The sequence below is a fragment of the Delphinus delphis genome, chromosome 3, assembly GCF_949987515.2.
Source record: "Delphinus delphis chromosome 3, mDelDel1.2, whole genome shotgun sequence".
NCBI lineage: Eukaryota > Metazoa > Chordata > Mammalia > Artiodactyla > Delphinidae > Delphinus > Delphinus delphis.
This window is the reverse complement of record NC_082685.1, coordinates 46,090,950-46,118,110: the sequence shown is the minus strand read 5'-3', so window position 1 is coordinate 46,118,110 and position 27,161 is coordinate 46,090,950. Positions and strand designations below refer to the sequence as shown.

General features: G+C 43.4%; 1 protein-coding gene across 1 annotated transcript in view; it reads left to right on the top strand.

Moving 5' to 3' along the window:
* LOC132423127 (proton-coupled amino acid transporter 1) overlaps nt 1-27,161 on the top strand; it is a 52,414-nt gene that overhangs the window by 12,485 nt on the left and 12,768 nt on the right. Inside the window, exons 3-9 of the mRNA XM_060008492.1 lie at nt 4,099-4,189; nt 5,163-5,251; nt 5,724-5,819; nt 7,861-7,945; nt 8,515-8,733; nt 14,129-14,227; nt 18,514-18,680. Of these exons, the coding sequence (XP_059864475.1) occupies nt 4,099-4,189; nt 5,163-5,251; nt 5,724-5,819; nt 7,861-7,945; nt 8,515-8,733; nt 14,129-14,227; nt 18,514-18,680 (846 nt within the window). The remainder of the gene's footprint in view (nt 1-4,098; nt 4,190-5,162; nt 5,252-5,723; nt 5,820-7,860; nt 7,946-8,514; nt 8,734-14,128; nt 14,228-18,513; nt 18,681-27,161) is intronic.

Here is a 27,161-nt window from a genome sequence, read left to right as displayed (position 1 = left end):
GTGAACTCAGAACTAGAGGAGATGGTTGGCCCACGTTATAAGCCCCTCTCCACCTCTAGCTGGTTTTCTGCTCATAAAGATTCAGTCTCCATAACTTCTTTCTCCTGTGGCATGCTATTTTAGATTCCCCCATTTGCTTGCAGTGTTAGCTGACGGAAAATATTGCTTAGACCACAACTGGCAGCAGTGAGGACTGTCTTTCCTCTTTTTTCCCTAACCTTACCTACCTAATTGGCTTCCCCCAGGTGGAAGGAGTGTCAGATGCAGCCAATGACATTTGATAGCGTCCCTTCAGAAGTCACTCTTGTTACTGTGAAATACTTCTTCCAAGCTTCTCTCTCTCTAGTTTCCTTTCCAGTTTTTGCTTCTTGTTCTTAGGCATCAGCTTGTCTATGCAGTGCTTGCCATATGGGGTCTAGATTTTCATATTTATTTTTTCTTTTCTTTTTTTTGTCATTATTTTTTTTGGCCGCGAGGCTTGCGGGATCTTAGTTCCCCAGCTAGGGATTGACTCCGGGCTCTGGCAGTGAAAGCGTGGCGTCCTAACCACTGGACCGCCAGGGAATATGGAAAAAGTACATGGAACGAAGTACAAGAAGCAAAGTGTATGTACTTCGTTCCATGTACAAAAAGCGTGTACACACCAGGCTCTTCTAAGGGTTTAGGGCTCAGTAAAAATCCCTAATCAGGGGTGCAGATAGGAACCCCAGATGCTTCCATGATGATGTGTTTGGTGAGGGTATTTCTTAACACTTGAATGTTATCAAGCTTTCGACTGCTTTGATGACAGCCTCATTTTTTACTCTTTTGGGCAAAGTTTTCTTGTTGCCCTATTGAGCTACATTATCCTGCTCTTGATCAGGCTTTGGTACTTTTTCTCCAGGCTGGCAGGCTGAGAAACCAGTTGACTGAAACTGGTCTTCTGTAGGTGACCTGGAGCAGCCACTTGCAAAGTATGGTCTTCAGACCCTTTAGGGCTCCCAAGACCATTTTAAGAAGCCCACGAAGTCAAAACTGTTTTCATAATAATACTAAGCTGCGATTTGTTTTTCCACTGTGTTGACATTTGCAGTCACAGTTCAGAAGAAATGATGGGTAAAATTGCTGGCGCCTTAGTGTAAATCAAGGCGGTGGCACCAAATTATGCTTGTCATCGTATTTTTCACCGTCACACATATACGTATACAAAGGATAAGCCGGTTTCACTTAAGCACGTCCTTGATGAAGCAGTCAAATTACTAATTTTGTTAAATCTTGACCCTTCGGTACAGGTCTTTTAATATTCTGTGTGCCAAAATGGAAAGTACACATGCAATACTTCTACTGAAAAAAAAAAATACTTCTACTGAACAGCTAACAAAGTATAGGTCATTCAGACCTGAGTACTGGGCAGACATTTTCTTGAAAATGACAGTAATGAGACCATTGCCTCAAGAAAAACAATCAGTAGTATTTGTTGCCCACAATGAAATTTGAGCTTTCGAGCAAAATCAGAAAAAAAAAAAAAACTCGTATCCAGCACTGTGACCTTGACAGCTTCCCTCTACTCAAAGACTTTTCTGATGAGATTAGGAATGATATTAATGAATGTGACTTTTTTTGATATCGTGTAATGAAATGTGCCAGCAGTTGGAAGATCCACATAGCTCAGGGAATCAGTATCTTCCCAGATGACCAAAGGGCGATGTTAGAAAATTGTGCGTGGGTAAAAGATCCATCCAAGGAGCAAGATTACCAGTGGGTTTTCGTGTAAGAGAGGATGAAAAGGTCAGATTCCACATTACAACTAGCTTCTAAGACACTCCATGTGTCGAGTTTTGGTGTAGTATCAAAGAAAAATTATCACAATTGTCGGAAGAGGCTATTAAGATACATACTGACTACATGTCTGTGTGAGGACAGATTTTCTTCAGGTACTTCCACCAAAACAACATATCACAACAGCTTGAATGCAGAAGTAGATAGTCCAGATGTGAAACAAGACATTAAAGCGATTTGCAAAGAAGGAAAATAGTGTCCTTCTTCTCACATTATACTTTTTGGAAAATAGATTACTTTTTGTTAAAAATTGGTTATTTATATTAACATGTAATAGGTTTATTGTTATTTTAAATTAATGTTTTAAAATTTCTTGGTTTAATTTATAATATAATATATGTCAGCAGACATAATCCATATAAGCAAAAACTGTTTGGGATCCTCAATAATTCATAAGTGTATAAAGGGGACCTAAGACCAAACAAGTATACAAGAACAGATTTGGAGCGTAAAGAGATGACAGAGATGTGTGAGGCTTATTTCTCCCTCCCACCCCCTGCAGTTAAGACTCTGCAGTCCATGGAGTTGATTTTGTGATAGGTCATATGGGTTTGGGTAATCCCAGCTCATGGCCATTGATTAAAAAGCATGATTTTGGTCAATTGCCTGGAATCCTGCTGTTTCAGAGCTGAAGTGTGGTGTTCTGGTCCAGTCCCCTCACTCTACAGATGAGAGAACAGGACCGGAGAAGGGAAGGGAATTGCCATATGGAGTTAATGGCAGAGCCAGGGCTGGAGGGACCTGATCTCCCATGAAACCCAGCTCAGAGGCATTTTGGGGAGGCCTCTGGTAGGCAGATGGTTTGGATACAGTGCTTATCTTTGCCCTTAAGTGGATTAAACATTGGCCAAGATAGAAATTTGCTTAGTCCATCATCCTGCACTTAATCTCCTGGTCACTGGCCACTGATAATGAATGAGTCACCCCTGGACCCTTACTTTCCTTTAGTTTAATCCAGGAGAGCGCTTGCCTCTTCTCATTCAGACTTGAAGCAGTTTTCTTCATCTTGCCTGAGAAGCTTGGGAGACGGTAGGAAGGTCAAGAGATTTTCTTCCTGGAGATAGAGGGAGAAAGGTTACCGAAAGTAAAATTCCTTTCCAGAGAGTGTAGATGGGTCTTATTTATTACGGTCTTTACAAGTTAACACATGACTTGCTTTCAGTTTCTACTGAATTGCAGATTTGAAGAAATATGTGGAAGCATCATTTATGACGTATTTAGGTTATTTGCACAGAAGAATTTCCAGACATTGCCAGGGGCCAAATCCTGATTAAGTCTGTGGTACCATGTTTGATCTTTTCCGTATCCTGCTGGAGTAACAGAGGATGGAAAATGCTAAAGATGAGGCCACTGACGTAAGTCCTTTGAGGAGCTCCCATTCTGTATGGAATGCCCCCCTCACCCAACCTGAGCGGCCACAGAGCTGACACACTCCTCTGTGTTGGTGCTCACGCCTGTGTCTGCGCGAGTGTTCCCAGGCTCTTCTTCCCTGTTGGCACACACACAGAGCCCTACGTAGGGCCCAGCTGGGCTCAGCTCAGGTCTCTGCACGCTACAAACCCTCACCTCCCTGCCCCTCCCTGGGCACTGTTCCTGGACTCTTCCAAGGACAGGGATCTTTCTACCTTGGGTGGTTGTTAACGTGTCTGCTTTATCTCCTTGGAGACTTTTATTAGTTTTTAGAGACTGAGGTCCGTATCTGGTTCATGCTGATTTCCACCATTGCATTAACACAATGTTTTACACATTATAGATGGTATTTGTTGAGTGAAAAAATAATGAGGACACTTGAGAGACTTTACAGTTGCAGCTTCAGGTGGACAGTCTGTACAACAGATGAGGGAAAACTGTGTCCTCAAGGCAGAAGGATAAACTAGGTGACTGTGTGAAGAGGGCTTCTCCAATCTTAGGCATTTGACTTTTTTTTTTTTAATAAAAAGTACACCAGGGACTGCAGACCCCCACTGTCCCTCTGATCTAATCTCCAAGAGAGGTGGACTTTTCAGATGCTTCAGGGAACAGAGTTTATAGCCCAGTGACTGAGAGAGTGGGCTCAGGGGCTAGACAGCCTGGGTTTGAATCTAGGCTCACACTCAAGGTACGTGGCCTTGAGCAACTTGCTCCCTCATGCATAAGGTGAAGTTAATACCTATCTCATAGGGTTGTTCTGGAAATTGAATGAGATGACTCATGAAGGCACTTAGCACAGTGCTAAGTGCTCAGTAAATGCTAGCTCTCATTATTGTTAACATGCCCTTGTCTGCCTTCTTCCCACTTCAGATGGTTCCAGACCCTGATCCACCTATTAAAAGGCAACATTGGCACAGGACTCCTGGGGCTGCCTCTGGCCGTGAAAAATGCAGGCATCTTGGTAAGGATCTGTGTCGGTGCAAGGAAGTATTGTGACACATTTTAGGAGACAGTGGTTTTATTTTCATTTACTTCATGGAAAACATTTTAAAATGGGAAGCTTTTCTTTTTCAAATTCAGTTGAGAAAAAGCAAAGTTCAGGTGTTCATTCATCTAAAGATATATATATATTTTTTACATCTTTATTGGAGTATAATTGCTTTACAATGGTGTGTTAGTTTCTGCTTTATAACAAGGTGAATCAGTTATACATATACATATCATCTAAAGATATTTATTGAGGATCTTCTGTGTGCCAGGCACGGTTCTAGACTCTTAGAATATTATCAGTGAATAAAAACAGACAATGATTCCTTTCCTCATGGAGCTTACTTTGAGGCGAGGAGGAGGTACTGGAAAAGTTTCTGGAAGTTTCTATCAATAATATTAACTAATGAGTTAGTAGCAGAAGTCTGTCCATTTTCTACACAGTCCTTCCATGCCCTACCCTTAGATGGCCAACTCTGAGAATCTTATTTTTTTCCTTTCATGATTCTCCTCCTATAGGCTGCCTATCCAAAGCCATTCTGGTTTCTTTTAAAGTTGGAGAAGCTTAGAGACGGGGATTGTCCTCCGCTAAGCACGGTGTTGTGGCATTGCTCTGGAGAGAACTCTCCCCCTTCCACCACCCCTTAGCCTGTCTCTTCTTCCCACGCAGTCCCAGGAGCCTTCTATTCTGCCGATTGGCAACAATCTCAGAATAGCCTTATCTTGGGTCATTCTCCTCCGGGAGATTAATTCTCTAGAAGGCCTGCTGAGGTTCAGATGATGCCCGTCCTACTCAGCTCACCTCTGTGAGCACGTTTGTCTCTCGAAAGCTCTGCCGGAAGTTCTGTCACTGGAAGGTTCCCTAGTAAAGTTCTGATCATTTGCAAATCCAGTTCTAATTCTGTCTGCTTGTCTCTCCCCCTCTTACCCACAACGCCTGTCTGCAGATGGGTCCCCTCAGCCTGCTGGTGATAGGCCTTGTGGCTGTGCACTGCATGGGTATCCTGGTGAAGTGCGCTCACCACTTCTGCCGCAGGTGAGAGCCCTCCGAGCCACTTCTCGAGTGACAGATGGTCCTTTGGGGTTCCGTTGCCAACACTGAAAGTGAGCACTTAACACAGATCACTCTGGACTCTGTGCCGGCTGAAGGTGGCTGCTAGTCATCGCAGCACTGCCTTTCCCTGGCGATTTTTGTGTTCTTCTTTAGCTTGCTGTCATCTGTCGCACTTACTTATATCCAGTGGACAGAGACCACATTCTGGTTTTACGTGCTTTGTAATATTTACCCCACTGAAAAGGTTTACCAGATGGTTGTTAATCATAAGGGAAGTAATCGTCCCATTGACATAAGACTTCTGCTCCTTGAAAGCATCAGACCCAGGACTCAGCGGTATGCCTAGGGTGGCTGATGGGGAACCGGCCCAGGTCTCCCGTGAGCTGTGTTTGTTCTGTTGTTGTCGTTGTCTGACCCCTGCACTCTGCCCTTCCTCTCCCTCCCCTCCTCCCAGACTGAACAAGCCCTTTGTGGACTATGGGGATACGGTGATGTATGGCCTGGAAGCCACCCCCATCTCCTGGCTCCGGAACAACGCCCACTGGGGAAGGTAATGGGTTTCCTTTTTCTTTGCGGCTGTGGCCGCCGGGTGTGGAGGCCTTCGGATAGGGAGGTGAGGTGTGGGAGACAGTGCAGCTCGTGAGAAGAGCATTGCTTGGGTCTGTGGACTTGAGTTCTAGCTTAGCTCTGCCGGTGGTCATTTGTGTGACCCTGGGCTGTGTGACCTCTCCTTCCGTGGGCCTCAGTTTCCTCATTGGTAAAACTTGGGTCCTGCCCTGAAAGATATTGAAGGGCTCTCCCAGCTTTGACAGCCTGTGACCAGTGATTATATTTCATCCCCTTGTTTGGTTAACAGATGTATTTAAGCACACTGTTATAAGTGGTACAAAACAATTTTAGGTATAGGGAGGGGGGTTTCCCTGAGGGATATTATGTAGTCCTGGCACTCCAATAGACGGAGAAAGATGCATGGGAATCTTGAGAACAAGAGATCAGGAAAAGGATATACCAGTAGAGAGAGTCATGAGCTAGAAATACACCACAGGAGCCCTGAGAGGGAGGAGCCCTAAAGACACTCTTGTCCGCCGTGCTGTGGCAGATGAGAAGCGCACGTGATAGGAGCTTTCAGGGCAGGGTACTGGGCAGGAGAAGGAAGGCTTCAAGGAGGAGGTGAGGTGAGCCAGAACAAATGGGTTTGTTAGGGAAAGAGACGTTTCAGGAGCTGGGTTGGGAGGTGTTTGGAAGTTTCTCCTTATGGTAACTTTTCAGATGCCTGGAGAGAAATATTCTACTGTTTGTTTCCTATTTGAGGAACCGGTACATGTAGATGTAGAAAATTGATAACATCGAGGGCTGAATCCTTTTTTTTTAAAAAAAGTTGAATCACCTTAAAGTTATGTTCTCCAGAAAAACTCCTTGTTGTGGTCATAGGGAGACTTTTACCTTCACACATAGTCAGCTTCTTCCTGTGATGCAGGATTATGTAATTCTTTCAGCAAAGTCGTTTTCTGTGCCTGGGAGAAGCCAGATTGCCAAGTGACCACTGTTGGTTGGTTGGTTGTTAGTTGATTCTTTCTTGACCTCTCTTCTTCTCTCCTCTTCCTTTCTTCATCTCTTTTTTCCTCTCCTCCTCCTCCTCTCTTTCCCTCTAGCCCCATACCTTCCCCCTCCTTCCTTACTCCTTCCCTCCCTGCCTTCCTTTAATAAAATTAATGTGTGCTTGTGGTTAAAAAAAATTTTTTTTTTTTGGAACAAGATAGGAGAACATAAAGTGAAGAGTAAAAGTATATCCCGGTCACAGTTGCATAGGTTTTCTTTTGGAATTTTCTGAATATATACAAACATACACACATTCTTAACATTTTTTACACTAATTACCATACTATTCATACTGACTGGAAACTTGTTTTGTTTTTTTCCCTTAAAGGTCTTAGACATTTCTTTATCAGCACACGTAGATTTAACATATTCTTTTTATCTGTTGTATTCTGTTTCATCTCATAATGGCCTATAATTTAATCATTTTCCTTTTGATGACCCCTTAGGTTGTTACCAGCTGTTGTTGTAACAGTGCTTCAACCAGCAGCCTGTTTTGGTACATCAATTTCTGTGTCCTTATGTGAGAGTCAGTTGGTTCTTACATCCAAGTTATAGAAAGAGATCTGTGAAGGGGTCCACTTCTTGGGCTTTTATGCTGAGGGTTCCCTGTAGCTTTAGGACAAACAGTGTGAGAGGGGATAGGCGGGCTATGGGAAGCGGGTAGCCAAGGGGCTGGGTAGTGGTCCTGGTGTATGTGCTCCGCCCCGGCCAGTGCAGTCTCAGGACTGTCTCGAGTCTGCCTGACCGCGTGCAGCATTCCTGACACGAAGCCAGGAAGGGGACCTCGGGAACCACACAGATAGCACCTCCTTCACCTTCCTCTAAGGCTCTAGACCAGTGGCACGTGGCACATTTTCTCCTCTTTCCTGGGCACACTCATCCTTGTCACCTGATGGGAAGGGTCTGTGATGACTTGGGAATAAGCGCTGTCTCTCTGGCAGTCTTGCTTGCTATCATTACGATCTTTGTCTTCCTTCCTTCCCCACCTGCAGGCACACTGTGGACTTTTTCCTAATCGTCACGCAGCTGGGATTCTGCTGTGTCTATTTTGTCTTTCTGGCTGACAACTTCAAACAGGTAGGCCCTGGTAAAAAGAGAGACTGGCAAGAGATGAGTGGACTTCCTGTTTAGGATCTCTTCCGAGCCAGTTTTGTTCAACACAAGAATTGAGATCTTAACACTTTACGTAGAACAGTGTCAGTGTCGTTTGATTTTATCTAAAGACCCAGGGCGTGGGACTTCCCCCGTGGTCCAGTAGTTAAGACTCAGCAGTTCCACTGCAGGGTGCACAGGTTCGATCCCTGCTCAGGGAACTAAGATCCTGCATGCTGCATGGCGTGGCAAAAAATAAATAAATAAATGAAAATTAAAAGAAAAAAAATACTTTAGAGAGACCCAGGGCGTCGAGAAACCTCAAGATGTCTTGCTGTCCTCCTGTCTTTAGGTAAGATGTGATCAAATCCAGTTCAGACATTCAGGTGGCTAACAATTACGAAGATCTCCAAAGACAGTTCACCGACCACTAACTTTCTATGTGGCCTTCTTCACACGCTGAGCCTTTAGCCAAGAATCCCTTCTGGTGGGAGGGCCACTGGCCTTTGTCATTTGAGAGGGTTTCCCTGCAGCTTTTCTTCCCCTCGTTCTAGGTGATAGAAGCAGCCAATGGGACCACCACCAACTGCCACAACAACGAGACGGTGATCCTGACGCCCACCATGGACTCGAGACTCTACATGCTCGCCTTCCTGCCCTTCCTGGTGCTTCTGGTGTTCGTCAGAAACCTCCGAGTCCTGTCCATCTTCTCCCTGTTGGCCAACATCACCATGGTGGTCAGCCTGGTTATGATCTACCAGTTCATTGTTCAGGTATGACCCCAGGCTCCCCGCTCCACCTATTAAATAATCAGAGAAACAAAGAAAGTGAGTAAGTGGAACATAAATAGGGGTTTGATACTTATGAGCAGTGTACTTAGGTTAGGGCTTCTCAGCGTGGGCACTGTTGACGTTTGGGCTGGATAACCCTTTGTTGTGGGGCTGTTCTGTGCATCGCGGGATGTGTAGCAGCATCCTGGTCTCTACCCACTAGGTGCCAGTAGCAACCACTCCCCAAATTACGACAACCAAAAGTGTCTCCAGACGTTGCCAAATGTCCCCGGCGGGGGGTGGGGGGGCAATCAACCCCACTGAGATCACTGGTTTAGACTTTTTCCCAGTTAGATAATTAAGACATGATCATTGTATAAGATTGGAAAATAGAGAAAAATATTAAGATGATTCTTATATTAACCTATAACGTTTATATTCTTATATTAAATAATATAAGAATCATCTTATTATATAATATATTGTAATAAGGAATATTATATTATTATTTTACCACTCCAGTTTTATATTTATTCCAATAGTAAATAATTCCTTACCACTCCAGTTTTATGTTTATTTGTCAGAACTGTAAATCCGGTGATTATTCCACCTCACGTAGCCCACGTGGGCAGGTCTGTGGGGAGGTGCAGGAGAGGACATCTGTATATAGATGGGTAGAAGATCAGGCTGAGGAAAATGTGCCCTTAAACACTGGTTGATTATAGACATTTGCCAAGACTTGAGAAAAGGAAGAAAATGAAAGCATGTGAATAAAAGAATAACTTTAAAAAAAGATATGTAAATTTAATTCCCCAAATAACTCATCAATACATACTTACGAAAATACGGACAACACAAGTACCTTTTGAACACTCCATCTCCACCCTGAGTCTCCTCCACTCTGGGACCCACTGTGTGTGTTTCTCGGTCCTGCGAATGCACTTACACACTGTATTCCTATGTAGAGAAATATATAAAGCAAAAATTGGTTTTGTGCGTTTTTTTAACATAATTTAAAAAATTATTACACGTAGTGTTCCTCTGCCTTGCTTTTTTTCTTTGACAATATCTCAGAAAGCCTTCCATGCTGATATACCTGATTTCATCTCATTCTTTTTAATTGCTAAATAGTATCTCAGAGAATAGACGTGCTGTAGTTTCGTAGCCTGTCAAGTCATGTATCATCTGTAGTGTCATTTAGTATTATGACAGTGAATATTCGTATGCCTTCCTTCTTGTGGACATGTATAAATACTTCTCCAAGATAAGCATCTAGAGGTGCTTAGAGACGCAATTGCTAGACAGTGTGCACTGTAGAATTTTTTATATTGCCAAGTTGCTTTTTCCAAACACTATTTACCAATTTCACATTGACTCCCTTCCACAGTTTGTAAGCAACCCCTTCTAGCCACACTGTGTCGATCTTTTAAATCTGGCTCAGTCTGACAGGTGAACATTACCTCATTTTCACAGTCTGCTTAACAGTGACCCGGTTACCCCCTGATGAGGTTTCTAGGAAAACAGTGGGTCATAAAATACAAGGACTTCCTGTACTGAGGAAATGGCATACTGAGTTTAGACTAACAGTGTAGTCAGTGAGCATTTACTGGTATTTCCTTCTCCCAGTAAGTCAGGTGGATGGCAGATGTTGACTCTTCTCCTGCAGAACTATTTTCTTTTTTCTTTTTTTGAATACAAATTTTTATTCTGGGTACTTTTTACCATTTCAAACATCATAAATAGCTAAAGACAAACAAACAAACAAAAAACATATTGCAAAAACAATACAAAAAGATTTAAAATATATAGTTTACATATAATAATCATGTAAGTATATGTCTTCATTATATATATTTTATTCATAATTTCGTTTATAGCTTTATTTTAGTACCTTTTATGGTTCTAGTAATGTAAGTGATATCCCTTATAAAAAGCCTTGCAATATTCTTACTAGCAGTCAAGGTGCAAGAATACCAAATCAAACTAGCCAAGGATCTAAGCAGAACTATTTTCTAACGCATAAAATAGACAGCTGTCCATGTCCCATTTTTTTATGGGACTGGAAGGAGGACCTGTGAACACATGAATGACAATTTCCAGAGAGTTTCTTTCCCTATCTGGCCAATTAAGTTAAAACAAGCAAGGGTAAATAAATGTATGATTTAACTTTGTAATATCTCAGTCAGTGCCTAGGACACACTGTGGTGAACGTTAAAGACAAAAACGGGTGATACCAGCTCACGTAGACACCACATTTAATTTCAAACCACTGCAGGTTGTTGGACTGTGGTCGTTGCTGTGATCAGAGGGCTAGGATGGGAATATGGGTTCCATAGCATCTCAGTCCCCCCTGAAAGTCCATCCAGGGCATTGCCTGTGCCTCGTACAACCTGCGCTTTTGGATGAGGCAGCCCTGCTGACTTCCCGAGAGCGATTCTGAGCCTGTCTCTGGGCTCAGCCAGGAGGTAGGCTGTGATCTGATGGTGCTATCTGCCCGGGTCTGGCTGTGTGTCCAGGAGCTTCATTTTGATGTGGTACACAGCTAAAGATGTCCCTCTGGGTTGCTTTTGTTGTTGCTGTTAGTTCTGTCCCATCTTGGCATTTGACCCCCTTTACCTTGATATTTCCTCCTGCTGTCCAAAGTTCCTGAATTTTCACCTAAACCCGAGCCTGTACATGACCGATGATCTTGCGCCTCAGGCTCATGCCATTGTAGGAAGTCGCCTGATGCCTTCCCCCCGAGCAGCTGTCTTCATCATGTGCATGACAAATGGCACAGTTCTGAGCAGAGTGCCTTGCCCAGAAGGGCTCCCAATAAATCCAATAAATGTGTTATCACTGCATATCCTGAATTCTTTTTTTTTTTTTTTGGCCGCATCGCACAGCTTGTGGGTCTTAGGTCCCCTGACCAGGGACTGAACCCGGGCCATGGCAGTGAGAGCTCAGAGTCCTAACCACTGCGCTGCCAGGGATATCCTTGATTCTGAGATGTATTTTTTCACAGTTAATAACGTTTCCAAAATTGGAGTACATCTGACAATCCTTATGTACATTTAACAGCATTTTTTCAAAAAGCTGTTACAATTATATGATAATGTGGTACAAATGAGGAGGTAATATGTTGCAAGTGAGCCGATTTTAATTTGTACATTTCTTTGTAAATGAAAGTTTTTCCCCAAGTTTAATTCGTTGGGGTGTAAGGCAGTAGCAGTCATTATGTATGTAGAATTATAAATTCCTTCTGCTGGTCTCATTCACACCGGTATCCCCAGACATGTATTTTGAAATTCCCTCTCTGATATCTCAGCCCGATCTGATATATCACTCTGGGCAGTAGTCATCCATTAACCAACAGATCCAGTAACTTTCTGTTTTCAGGAACTTTAGTTACACTGTGACTGAGGGATAATTACGGGGTGATCTCACCCTCATATTTCATCAAAGAACAAAAATATTTACGAGTCTTGTCTTCATTCTAGGAACTGAAGTGCTTCTTTTTTATTTTTGGCTGCGTTGTGTCTTCATTGCTGCGTGCAGGCTTTCTCTAGTTGTGGCAAGCAGGGGCTACTCTTCTTTGTGGTGTGCGGGCTTCTCATTGCGGTGGCTTCTCCTGTTGTGGAGCACAGGCTGTAGGCGCACGGGCTTCAGTAGTTGCAGCATGCAGGCTAAGTTGTTGCGGCATGCAGGCCCTAGAGCATGCAGGCTTCAGTAGTTGTGGCACATGGGCTCTAGGGCAGGCAGGCTTCAGTAGTTGTGGAGCGCAGGCTCTAGAGCACAGGCTCAGTAGGTGTGGCACACGGGCTTAGTTGCTCCGCGGCATGTGGGATCTTCCTGGACCAGGGATTGAACCTGTGTTCCCTGGCAGGTGGATTCTTAACCACTGCATCACCAGGGAAGTCCCTGAAGTGCTTCTTATGAGAGATCTAACTGATTTCTTAGCAGGGGCTCAGAAAAAAAAAAAAAAAAAAGCATTTAAAAAATCCTTTTTATCTTAGGAAGACTATAATATAATTGCTTTGAAATCTTTCAAAGAGAAGCCTATTACAGAGAGGAATAGTAGATCTCTTTTTTGCTCTCTGATATTATTCCATCACACTGTTAGAACATTCCCCATCTCTCTCTAGAGACCTCTTTAGGGAAATCAGTTTTAAAAGATTGTAAAAGGCAGTTTTAAAGTCATTTTTAAATCTAAAGGCCAAATTCTGAAAGGATGGCAGCTTCTGCCTCCTCTGAGTCCTGCTCCTTTGATACTGTCCATCACTGGGGACTCTTGCCCATTAGTCAGCCAGGTGGGTACATACTTACATTGTACCTGCAGTTATCAAGTGCCTTCGTTTTTATTTGCCTTCTTTTTAAAATGCTGTTTTTGCTATTTTTTTCCCCATATGTGCTGATACTCCTGTCGTGTGCCTATCAAAAATATTTTCCAAGTGTTGATTTACAGAATTTTTGAAAAAAGAGAGAAAGGGAAGTAGAGAAAGTGCTCATCTAAAAATCTACCACCTTTCCCTCCAGCTTTATCTGTGTGGAGTGTTTACGTAGTTGTATCATGGTGAATATATAAATTTAAAAAATATTTTTCTCATTATTATTTTATAAGCAGTTTTCATGTACTACTTAGTTATCCCACTCTTTACTTTTTAAATAGTGCATAATATTCTGTGGTGTATTGGATGTGCAGTAAACTACCTGTTCAGATGTTTGGGAGCATTTAGGTTGTTATCACTTACTGTTAAAAAGCCTTGCTCAACTTTTTTCATATTTTCATCATTTTTTTTCTACTTAGATTATATTTCTGGGGATGGGATTACCTAGTGAAAGAACATGATTCTTTTTATGCAGTCTCTAACATTTGAGGGTTTTTTTTATAATAACTTTAGTTTTTTAGTTTTGGCTGCATTGGGTCTTTGTTGCTGTGTGGGCTTTCTCTAGTTGCGGCGAGCGAGGGCTACTCTTCCTTGTGCTGCACGGGCTTCTCATTGCAGTGGCTTCTCTTGCTGCAGAGCAGGGGCTCTAGGTGCATGGGCTTCAGTAGTTGCGGCTTGCGGGCTTTAGAGCGCAGGTTCAGTAGTTGTGGGGCATGGGCTTAGTTGCTCGTGGCATGTGAGATCTTCCCAGACCAGGGATTGAACCCACGTCCGCTGCGTTGGCAGGCGGATTCTTAACCACTGCGCCACCAGGGAAGTCTCAACATTTGAGTTTTTAATGGTACTTTGGTGTAGTCTTTCCCCAAAGCAAGTAGGGTTTTCTCAGCGATGGAAAAAAAAAAGAAAGAAAGAATATAAATGTCCCCAAGTCACCTGTCCCAAACTTAGGAAAGTTTTGACCTCTCTGATGCTGGGGTTGAAATCATGAATCTCTGTATAGCCTTTGATCTGTTTTATTTTCTCTCTTTCAGGATATCCCAGACCCCAAATTCCTCCCCTTGGTGGCATCCTGGCAGACCTACCCTCTGTTCTTTGGCACGGCCATTTTTGCATTTGAAGGCATCGGGATGGTAAGAGTTGCACTGTGATTCTCTGGTGCCCTCAGTGTCCTTGAGGTCTGCTTTAAGGAATGCTGAGGAAATGCTATTAGAAATGATCTTCTGAGTCTTATTGGCCAGTTAATGAACAGCGTTTCAAAGACTCCACTGAAGTTTCCCAGCTCCAGGTTTTGGAAGTAAGTTGTATGTAATTTGAGAATGTTTCCCTTCAAGCCCTCTCTGTTGCACACTCATCTCCTGTGCGTGCAGTAAGCAGCAGTGCAGGGCAATTCTGAACACAGGATCTAGATTCAGACTGACTTGGGGTGAGTCCTGGCTCTGCCAGAGAGCAGCTGTGTGACCTTGTGCAAGGACGCGCCTGCTCAGAGCCTTCATTGTTTGCTTCTGAAAAGTGGGCTTAATGTTTAGTAGTTGTTAGGATTAAATGAGATATGTGTAAAGTGCTTTGTACGGTCTCTGACATACGGTGAGCAGAAGTACTTTTTATTTTCATTAATAATACTATTGATTTTATTGTTAAATCAATAAACATATGAACGAATTCTCTGCCCTGGAACACTGTTGAGCTGTATTTTCCTTGTATAAATGAGTAGCCTTTAATCCTAGCTCAGCTTCCCCGTGTTGGTGCTGTGATTCCACCAAATTCTTCTCCTAAAGGGAGGGATCTGTCACTCAGGTGTACCTATGTTGGTTTTTATTTGTGTTTTTCATAATAAAGGTCCAGTATTCTCTGAAGAAAGTTATTAGCTCTGCTGGCCTAGGGCTTAGGAAATGGGAAGACACTTCTTTCATGGAATATCTTTTTGTCCCCATCTGATTGTCCTGTCACCTTATACACTTTTAAGAAAACCTAGAAGCTGGACATTTTTTGTCACAATTTGAGGAATTGCCCAGGTGGTGTCCATGGAACGTGAGGCTCTAACAACATGGGGGAGGCTTTTCGAGTGGTTGTGTGTACGTGGTTGTCCTGAGGTTTTGAACCTTTCCCTGTGCTTGCTCTTGGGGCTTCTCATTGCCCAAGAAGAATGTCTCATCTTTTTTTTTTTTAAATAAATTTATTTATTTATTTTATATTTGCATTGGGTCTTCGTTGCTGCGCGCGGGCTTTCTCTATTTGCGGCAAGTGGGGGCTACTCTTCATTGCAGTGCGCTGGCTTCTCACTGCAGTGACTTCTCTTGTTGTGGAACATGGGCTCTAGGCGCGTGGGCTTCAGTAGTTGTGGCTCGCGGGCTCTAGAGCGCGGGCTCAGCTGTTCCGTGGCATTTGGGATCTTCCCAGACCAGGGCTCGAACCCATGTCCCCTGCATTGGCAGGCGGATTCTTAACCCCTGCACCACCAGGGAAGCCCCAGAATGTCTCATCTTGATTCACAGACATATATGGTTTCCCTGCTGCTGGGGCAGAGGCCTGAAGGGGCCTGTATTATAGCAGGAGAAAGAGGTCCCGAGCACTCGGGACTGGAAAGAAGAGGCTGAGTGAGTGCGGAAAGATGCCCGGGTTTCTTTAGGAACGTTGTACTGCATTTGTCAGTTTCCCCTAACAGCACAGGGCAGAAATTGTTCTTTGCTTCATTTCATTAGCTGAGGCTTGGATACAGAGTGATTCTGTAATCGTCATTATCTGTTACTTCAAGATTTGTCCATGTTTTCTCTTTTTACAATAGAGACACTGCTGTTTTGACTGTTAGTTTGGATCTGAGGGCTGTTGGGCATGACGGGTAAGAGCAGTGGACTCACTGGGATTTCCCGTGCTCTCTCTCTTTCTGCACCATTGACCTGGGCTGGCTGGGCTGGAGGAGATGGGCACCCTGCCCTCTGGCTCCTGAGACTCTCCATAGAAAGAAACCGAAGGAAAGCTTAGAAACTGTTTCTCATTGGATGTGGATCAACTGAAGCTTGAGCCCCTTGAGCCGGGCAGCGGGGGGTGGGGGGCGGGGTTGCTGAGGGCCAGTTGGAGATACAGAGCAGTGATACGCCCCAGAGCCCCAGGCCGGCAGCTGGCTCCAAGGGTGTGTCTGGCTCAGACCTGCTCTGCCTCATTTCCCTCAAGGAAAATGAGCATAACGACAAGATCAAAGACAGTTGGGATGGGCGGGGGTGGGGGGTGGGGGGGCAGGGGCAGTTTGATGTTGCCGTGACTCACGTTTTGGGAGTCAGGCCAGCCAGGGGCAGTTGACAGCAGATCATGAAGGTTGTCACAGTCACACTTGCTATTTTCCCTGTCCCTATACGAACCAGCCTTCATTAAGGGCCTTTCCTAACAGTATGGAGGTTTCTCAAAAAACTAAAAATAGGGACTTCCCTGGTAGTCCAGCAGTTACGACTCCTTGCTCCCAGTGCGGGTTCGATCCCTGGTCAGGGAACTAACATCCCACATATTGCAACTAAGCCCACACGCCGCAACTACTGAGCTTGCGCACTCTAGAGCCGGTGCGCCGCACCTAGAGAAGCCCACATGCCGCAACGAAGACCCAGCACAGCCTAAATAAATAATAAATAAAAATAAATTTATTGAAACAAAAACCTAAAAATAGAGTTGCCATGTGATCCAGCAAGTCCAGCAATTCCACTCCTGGGCATCTACCCAGACAAAACTATAATTTGAACACCCCTGTGTTCATAGCAGCACTGTTCACAATAGCCAAGACATGGAAGCAACCTAAATGTCCACTGACAGATGAATGAATAAAGAAGATGTGGCATACACACACACACACACACACACACACACACACACACACACACAATGGAATGTTACTCAGCCATTGAAAAGAATGAAATAATGCCATTTGCAGCAATGTGGATGCAACTAGAGATTATCATACTAAATAAAGTAAGAAAGAGAAAGACAAGTATCATCTGATATCACTTATATGTAGAATCTAAAATACAACCCAAACAAACATATCTACAAAACAAGAACAGACTCACAAATAGAGACAACAGACTTGTGGTTGCCAGGGGGTCGGGGGTAGGGAAGGATTGAGAGCTTGGGATTAGCAAATGCAAACTATTACATATAGGATGGATAAACAACAAGGTCCTACTGTATAGCACAGGGAACTGTATTCAATAACCTGTGATAAATCATAATGGAGAAGAATATGAAAAAGAATATATATATGTATGACTGAGTTACTTTGCTGTGCAGCAGAAATTAAACACAACATTGTAAGTCAAGTGTACTTAAATGTTTTAAAAGAAAATTTTCATAATAAAAATTTTAAGTGTTAAAAAGGGGCCTTTCCTTGGCTTTGGCTAATGTTAAAGAAAGTCCTGGGCTTCCCTGGTGGTGCAGCGGTTGGGAGTCCGCCTACCAATTCAGGGGACACGGGTTTGAGCCCTGGTTCGGGAGGATTCCACATGCTGTGGAGCAACTAGGCCCGGGCACCACAGCTACTGAGCCTGCACTCTAGAGCCCGCGAGCCACAGCTACTGAACCTGCATGCCACAGCTTCTGCAGCCTATGCACCTGGAGCCCGTGCTCCACAACAGGGGAGGCCACTACAATGAGAGGCCCGCATGCCATGGCTGGGGAGAGCCCGCATGCAGCAGCAAGGACCCAACGCAAGCAAAAATAAAATAAATAAATTTAAAAAAAAAAAAAAAAAAGAAAGTCCTCTGCTATGAGGGAGAAGACCGTGAGGATCAGTGGTTTGAAACAGGAGTCTGGAAACGGGGTTTTGTTATACATCTCCATGAGCCTCGATCTCCAGGGTCCTCTCGGTTTCTCTAACTTGGAGATTTCATTTGTCACTGCTAGTGCCCACCCCTTTTGAGGTAAGGAAACAGTTTCTGGGAACTGGAGCGGCAGTTTTCCCTGACCTGCATTTTGCATTCTTGGGACAGGTTAGTAGAGCTGTGATTTCAGGTGAGGGACAGCTGGCTTGGGCCACCACCCGTGTCTCTTCCTTGTTGCGCTGGGTGGGCATGATGCGAGAGGGCCTGCTGGGTGCCATGCCACCTGCATTTGAGGAGCAAACAGCACTCCCAGCCCACAGGGATCTTGTAGCCGGAGGCAAAGAGCCAGCCTGTGCCAGGAGTCCTGGCTTCCGGGCCTGCCCGCCCTTACCTCCCGGGACTTCCTGCTTAGACAGCAGGCTCCAGAGCTCCTCCAGCTCGGCAAGCGTAACTAATGAGGAACAGCTTGCATTTGTCTGTCTAGTCAAGGACAGATGTGCTTTGGGGGAAGTTGGGGATAGAGAAGTTACTTTTTTCTGAGAATATTACTTTGTTGTTGTCATTGGCCATTAATGTTGCTTTATTCTATGCTTTCTCTTCTCTCACTACTCTCCTAGGTTCTGCCCCTTGAAAACAAAATGAAGGATCCCCGGAAGTTCTCGCTCATCCTCTATGTGGGAATGGCTATCATCACTGTCCTCTACATCAGCCTGGGGTGTCTGGGGTACCTGCAATTTGGAGCTAACATCCAAGGGAGCATAACCCTCAACCTGCCCAACTGTTGGTATGTTGGGGAGGATGGAAGCCTGGGAGCACCGGGTTTTTAAAAAAATTAATGAGGGTCAGAATGTGATTTTTTCCTCCTCCCTATCTCTTAAATCAGCCCACTTCACTTTTTAAAAAAAAATTATTTTATTTATTTATTTTTGGCTGCGTTGGGTCTTCGTTGCTGCAGGCAGGCTTTCTCTAGGTGTGGCGAGCGGGGGCTACTCTTCATTGCGGTGCGCGGGCTTCTCACTGCAGTGGCTCCTCTTGCTGCGGAGCACGGGCTCTACGCGCATGGGCTTCCGTAGTTGTGGCACACGGGCTCAGTAGTTGTGGCTCGCGGGCTCCAGAGCACAGGCTCAGTAGTTGTGGCGCACGGGCTTAGTTGCTCCACGGGATGTGGAATCTTCGCAGACCAGGGCTCGAACCTGTGTCCCCTGCACTGGCAGGCGGATTCTTAACCACTGTGCCACCAGGGAAGCCCCAGCCCATTTCATTTTAGCTCTCACTTGCCACCAGCCCCTAGCCTAGCACCATCCCTCCTTGGCTGCCCAGTAAGCCTTTTGGCTGGTTTCCCTGCCTGGGTCTGACTCTCTCTCCACATCTGTTCTCCTCTTGTTACCCGTGTGAGCCATCTAACCCTTAGTGCAGTCATGTACTTCCCCATTGAGAAAGCTCAAAGGCTTCCTTTAGTTCTTATGATAAACAGGAAACCTTCAGGTACAGTCAGGGCCACTCAGGCTCTAGCCCCACCCCTACCTTATTCCTTCTCAGTGAGGAGGACTCAGCCTGGGCGTCACTCTGTTTGAGAAACTTCTCTGATGTCTCAGCCGCAGCAACTTCAAGTCTAGGTCAGTGGCCCTCCTCTCTGCTGCCCTGGAGTCCCGTGAGGATCCTGTCCTAATTCTTCTCCCATTGTGTTGTAGTTGTCTGTTTACCTGTACTGTGATGTCCCTACATTGTAAGCTCTGAGGGCAGCAACTGTCCAGTTCTTCATTTTACTCCAAGCCCCTGGCACAGTGCCTGGCGTACGATCAAAACCCAGTGAAAAGGTTTTGAATGAAAAGGAGGACTAAGCGCTGAGACTGTGAGGCATTTATAAATGAGGAGAGGTTACCAGGAAGCCAGTGGGGCCCAGAGGATAGAGGTGATCTGCCGTGTCCCAGCTCTACGGCCTTGGACAGATCACAGCTTCTCACTGCCTCAGTTACCCTTTCTGGGAAATAAGAACAGTCATTTCTGCCAGGATTGTCAGGAAGAGCAAAAGATGTGTGTGAGCTTTCTAATACTGAACTGGCGCTATGGGGAAGTAGGATGCTGCAAGAGCTTTATGCTTTGCGTGAGTCATCCCGATGGAAATGGATGCTGCATGGATTGGCTGATCCCCTGACTGACGCTGCCATTTCTCCCCGGAGATCTGAGCCCAGAATGGTCAAGCATCCAGTCCATTGACCTTGAACCGTTCTAAATAGACGGAGAAAGAGGAGGGCAAACCTGCCTGGTTCCCAGCTTCTGCTGTGCCTGTCCCATGGCTGTCACCTGCTCCACGTGCAGGTGCAGATGGAGCCTCTCACCGTGGGCCCGGGATGCTTGGGAACCCTTCTGTATCTCATTTTCCCTAAGTCATGGTTGCTGTATTGTAGAGAAGCACTGAGACACACTGAAATGCTTCCTAAAAAGGTAGATGTCACAGGGTGTGTCTTCAGCAGCAGTTCTGTTCGGAAGATTACAGTTTCATTGCAGAGAGCAGCCGTGAGCAGATTCTGAGAAGCTTGTCGAATGCCCTAGGGATCAGAATAACCTTTCAGGCCAGTCTGGTTTTAGAACTCTGATCAGTGAGGCATTGTACAAGGACAGATTGAGAAAATCGAGAAAAACGTCTTTTCAGGAGTATCAGCGTTTCGCACAGGACACCCTAATCAGCAGGGCTTTGGGGACTAGGTTTGTTGTATGGCCAGCCAAGTGGTAGCCCTGAAATGGGCTTTTGTTTTCTGAAAGTCTTTCTCTTTCCCTCTGATGCCTGCTTTTAAATTTCCAAATGTTCCTGCCCTTTCAAGAGAGAAGAGTCGGGTGGTAGCTCGCATAAGTGAAGATAAGTGGATCAGGGGCCGCAGAAGCAGCCCACATAATCTGAAGCCATAGCTGAGCATCTGTCTTCTTTCCTCTGATGTTTCAAACCCAGCTACCCTGATCTTTCTGCCTCCATTCGGGTGTGATTTATTTGGCCATCCCAGCAGGTGACTATCCTGATTCTAGACTTGCCAGCACTCCAGAAGGCTTCGGTGCTGCACTGAGTTTAATTATAGAGCCACTAGCTGGTTTTTTCCCCAAGGATTTTTATCATCTCTTCTTGGAACAAGTAAGACATTTTGTCAATCTCAGTTTCTTCCAGGATGTTCTGCTCATAGCATTAGAACATCTTCTAGGTATTAATTTCGACCACAGAGGAATTCAGTATGCGTCATGCACAATATAATCACCACTTTTAAACAGATTTCCAAGGCAGGGAGGTCTGTGTTTCTCACTTCATAATGCATGAGGGTCTTATGTGAAGTGGAGCTTTGCTTAGGGGCAGTGTCCTTCCCTTTAAGGATCAAGTCAGATCTGTGAATACTTACTGATGATACCTTTTTACTCCTCTGCACAGTCCTAGGCCTGGGATAAGATAGACATGTCCCATGGTGAGTCAGCAGTCTCCCTGAGAAGCTACACATGAAGCAGTAGTAGGATAGTAACCCTAGTGGAATGCAAAGATGGATTTTGCTCCTGCCTCTTGCCCTGTGTGGTCACTGTCCGATTCTAGGGAGCACTGAACTAAATGGGAAGGATATAAATAGGCTTGTTGGAGTTATATTGCATTTTTTTATAACATCTTTATTGGAGTATAATTGCTTTACAATGGTGTGTTAGTTTCTGCTTTATAACAAAGTGAATCAGTTATACATATACATATGTTCCCATATGTCTTCCCTCTTGCGTCTCCCTCCCTCCCTATCCCACCCCTCTAAGTGGTCACAAAGCATCGAGCTGATCTCCCTGTGCTATGCGGCTGCTTCCCACTAGCTATCTATTTTACGTTTGGTAGTGTATACATGTCCATGCCACTCTCTCACTTTGTCACAGCTTACCCTTCCCCCTCCCCATATCCTCAAGTCCATTCTCTAGTAGATGTGTGTCTTTACTCCCGTCTTGCCCCTAGGTTCTTCCTGACCTTTTTTTTTCCTTTTTTCTTAGATTCCATATATATGTGTTGGCATATGGTATTTGTTTTTCTCTTTCTAACTTACTTCACTCTGTAGGACAGACTGTAGGTCCATCCACCTGACTACAAATAACTCAATTTTATTTCTTTTTATGGCTGAGTAATATTCCATTGTATATATGGGCCACATCTTCTTTATCCATTCATCTGTTGATGGACACTTAGGTTGCTTCCATGTCCTGGCTATTGTAAATAGAGCTGCAATGAACATTTTGGTACATGACCCTTTTTGAATTATGGTTTTCTCAGGGTATATGACCAGTAGTGGGATTACTGGGTCATATGATAGTTCTATTTTTAGTTTTTTAAGAGATCTCCATACTGTTCTCCATATTAGTTGTATCAATTTACATTCCCACCAACAGTGCAAGAGGGTTCCCTTTTCTCCACACCCTCTCCAGCATTTATTGTTTATAGATTTTTTGATGATGGCCATTCTGACTGGTGTGAGATGATATCTCATTGTAGTTTTGATTTGCATTTCTCTAATGATTAATCATGTTGAGCATTCTTTCATGTGTTGTTGGCAAATCTATATATCTTCTTTGGAGAAATGTCTATTTAGGTCTTCAGCTCATTTTTGGATTGGGTTGTTTGTTTTTTTGATATTGAGCTGCATGAGCTGCTTGTAAAGTTTGGCTTTGTCAGTTGCTTCATTTGCAAATATTTTCTCCCATTCTGAGGGTTGTCTTTTGGTCTTGTTTATGGTTTCCTTTGCTGTGCAAAAGCTTTTAAGTTTCATTAGGTCCCATTTGTTTATTTTTGTTTTTATTTCCATTTCTCTAGGAGGTGGGTCAAAAAGGATCTTACTATGAGTTATGTCATAGAGTGTTCTGCCTATGTTTTCCTCTAAGAGTTTGATAGTGTCTGGCCTTACATTTAGGTCTTCAATCCATTTTGAGTTTATTTTTCTGTATTGTGTTAGGGAGTGTTCTAATTTCATACTTTTAAATGTACCTGTCCAGTTTTACCAGCACCACTTATTGAAGAGGCTGTCTTTTCTCCACTGTATATTCTTGCCTCCTTTATCAAAGATAAGGTGACCATATGTGTGTGGGTTTATCTCTGGGCTTTCTCTCCTGTCCCTTTTTTTTTTTTTTTTTTTTTTGCGGTATGCGGGCCTCTCACTGTTGTGGCCTCTCCCGTTGCGGAGCACAGGCTCCGGACACGCAGGCTCAGTGGCCATGGCTCACGGACCCAGCCGCTCCGCGGCATGTGGGATCTTCCCGGACCAGGGCACGAACCCGTGTCCCTTGCATCGGCAGGCAGACTCTCAACCACTGTGCCACCGGGGAAGCCCTAGTCGTTTCCCTACAAATTGTGAAAGTTTTTGTTCTAGTTCTGTGAAAAATGCCAGTGGTAGTTTGATAGGGATTGCATTGAATCTGTAGATTGCTTTGGGTAGTAGAGTCATGTTCACAATGTTGATTCTTCCAATCCAAGAACATGGTATATCTCTCCATCTATTTGTATCATCTTTAATTTCTTTCATCAGTGTCTTATAATATTCTGCATACAGGTCTTTTATCTCCTTAGGTAGGTTTATTCCTAGATATTTTATTCTTTTTCTTGCAGTGGTAAATGGGAGTGTTTTCTTAATTTCACTTTCAGATTTTTCATCATTAGTGTATAGGAATGCTAGAGATTTCTGTGCATTAATTTTGTATCCTGCTACTTTACCAAATTCATTGATTAGCTCTAGTAGTTTTCTGGTAGCATCTTTAGGATTCTCTATGTATAGTATCATGTCATCTGCATGATACTACATCTTTACTTTTTATTTTCCGATTTGGATTCCTTTTATTTCTTTTTCTTCTCTGATTGCTGTGACTAAAACTTCCAAAACTATGTTGAATAATAGTGGGGAGAGTGGGCAACCTTGTCTTGTTCCTGATCTTAGTGGAAATGGTTTCTGTTTTTCACCATTGAGGACAATGTTGGCTGTGGGTTGTCATATATGGCCTTTATTATGTTGAGGAAAGTTCCCTCTATCCTTACTTTCTGCAGGGTTTTTATCATAAATGGGTGTTGAATTTGTCAAAAGCTTTCTCTGCATCGATTGAGATGATCATATGGTTTTTATCCTTCAATTTGTTAATATGGTGTATCACATTGATTGATTTGCATATATTGAAGAAACCTTGTATTCCTGGGATAAACCCCACTTGACCATGGTGTATGATCCTCTTAATGTGCTGTTGGATTCTGTTTGCTAGTATTTTGTTGAGGATTTTTGCATCTATGTTTATCAGTGATATTGGCCTGTAGTTTTCCTTCTTTGTGACATCTTTGTCTGGTTTTGGTATCAGGGTGATGGTGGCCTCGTAGAATGAGTTAGGGAGTATTCCTCCCTCTGCTATATTTTGGAAGAGTTTGAGAAGGATAGGTGTTAGCTCTTCTCTAAATGTTTGATAGAATTCGCCTGTGAAGCCATCTGGTCCTGGGCTTTTGTTTGTTGGAAGATTTTTAATCACAGTTTCAATTTCAGTGCTTGTGATTGGTCTGTTCATATTTTCTATTTATTCCTGGTTCAGTCTCAGCAGGTTGTGCATTTCTAAGAGTTTGTCCATTTCTTCCAGGTTGTCCATTTTATTGGCATAGAGTTGCTTGTAGTAATCTCTCATGATCCTTTGTATTTCTGCAGTGTCAGTTGTTACTTCTCCTTTTTCATTTCTAATTCTGTTGGTTTGAGTCTTCTCCCTTTTTTTCTTGATGAGTCTGGCTAATGGTTTATCAATTTTGTTTATCTTCTCAAAGAACCAGCTTTTACTTTTATTGATCTTTGCTATCATTTCCTTCATTTCTTTTTCATTTATTTCTGATCTGATCTTTATGATTTCTTTCCTTCTGCTAACTTTGGGGTTTTTTTGTTCTTCTTTCTCTGATTGCTTTAGGTGTAAGGTTAGGTTGTTTATTTGAGATGTTTCCTGTCTCTTAAGGTAGGATTGTATTTTTATAAACTTCCCTCTTAGAACTGCTTTTGCTGCATCCCATAGGTTTTGGGTCACTGTGTTTTCATTGTCATTTGTTTCTAGGTATTTTTTGATTTCCTCTGATTTCTTTAGTGATCTCTTGGTTATTAAGTAGTGTATTGTTTAGCCTCCATGTGCTTGTATTTTTTTACAGGTTTTTTCCTGTAATTGATATCTAGTCTCAATGCATTGTGGTCAGAAAAGATACTTGATACAGTTTCATTTTTCTTAAATTTACCGAGGCTTGATTTGTGACCCAGGATATGATCTGTCCTGGAGAATGTTCTGTGTTCTCTTGAGAAGAATGTGTATTCTGTTGTTTTTGGATGGAATGTCCTATAAATATCAATTAAGTCCTTCTTCTTTAATGTATCATTTAAAGCTTGTGTTTCCTTATTTTCATTTTGGATGATCTGTCCATTGGTGAAAGTGGGGTGTTAAAGTCTCCTACTATGATTGTGTTACTGTCGATTTTCCCTTTTGTGGCTGTCAGTATTTGCCTTATGTATTGAGGTGCTCCTATGTAGGGTGCATAAATATTTACAATTGTTATATCTTCTTCTTGGATCAATCCCTTGATCATGATGTAGTGTCCTTGGTCTCTTGTAATAGTCTTTACTTTAAAGTCTATTTTGTCTGATATGAGAATTGCTACTCCAGCTCTCTTTTGATTTCCATTTGCATGGAATATCTTTTTCCATCCCCTCACTTTCAGTCTGTGTGTGTCCCTAGGCCTGAAGTGGGTCTCTTGTAGACAGCATATATACGGGTCTTGTTTTTGTATCCATTCAGCCAGTCTGTGTCTTTTGGTTGGAGCATTTAATCCATTTACATTTAAGGTAATTATCGATATGTATGTTCCTTTTCCCATTTTCTTAATAGTTTTGGGTTTGTTATTGTAGGTCTTTTCCTTCTCTTGTGTTTCTTGCCTAGAGAAGTTCCTTTAGCATTTGTTGTAAAGCTGGTTTGGTGGTGCTGAACTCTCTCAGCTTTGGCTTGTCTGTAAAGGTTTTAATTTCTCCATCAAATCTGAATGGGATCCTTGCTGGGTAGAGTAATCTTGGTTGTAGGTTTTTCTCCTTCATCACTTTAAATATGTCCTGCCAGTCCCTTCTGGCTTGCAGAGTTTCTGCTGAAAAATCAGCTGTTAACCTTATGGGGATTCCCTTGTGTGTTATTTGTTGTTTTTCCCTTGCTGCTTTTAATATTTGTTCTTTGTATTTAATTTTTGATAGTTTGATTAATATGTGTCTTGGTGTATTTCTCCTTGGGTTTATCCTGTACGGGACCCTCTGTGCTTCCTGGACTTGATTAACTATTTCCTTTCCCATATTAGGGAAGTTTTCAACTATAATCTCTTCAAATATTTTCTCAGTCCCTTTCTTTTTCTCTTCTTCTTCTGGGACCCCTATAATTCGAATGTTGGTGCATTTAATGTTGTCCCAGATGTCTCTGAGAGTGTCCTCAGTTCTTTTCATTCTTTTTTCTTTATTCTGCTCTCCAGTAGTTATTTCCACTATTAATATCTTCTAGAGAATTTTTATTTCATTTATTGTGTTGTTCATCATTGTTTGTTTGCTCTTTAGTTCTTCTAGTTCCTTGTTAAACGTTTCTTTTATTTTCTCTATTCTATTTCCAAGATTTTGCATCATCTTTACTATCATTATTCTGAATTCTTTTTCAGGTAGACTGCCTATTTCCTCTTCATTTGTTAGGTCCGGTGTGTTTTTACCTTACTCCTTTATCTGCTGTGTGTTTTTCTGTCTTCTCATTTTGCTTATCTTACTGTGTTTGGGGTCTCCTTTTCACAGGCTGCAGGTTCATAGTTCCCATTGTTTTTGGTGTCTGTCCCCAGTGGCTAAGGTTGGTTCAGTGGGTTGTGTGGGCTTCCTTGTGGAGGGGACTAGTGCCTGTGTTCTGGAGGATGAGGCTAGATCTTATCTTTCTGATGGGCAGGTCCACGTCTGGTGGTGTGTTTTGGGGTGTCTGTGGGCTTATTATGATTTTAGGCAGCCTCTCTGCTAATGGATGGGGTTGTGTTCCTCTCTTGCTAGTTGTTTGGCATAGGGTGTCCAGCACTGTAGCTTGCTGGTCGTTGAGTGAAGCTGGGTCTTGGCGTTGAGATGGAGATCTCTGGGAGATTTTTGCCGTTGATATTACGTGGAGCTGGGAGGTCTCTTGTGGACCAGTGTCCTGAAGTTGGCTCTCCCATCTTAGAGGCAGAGACAGCACTGACTCCTGGCTGCAGCACCAAGAGCCTTTCATC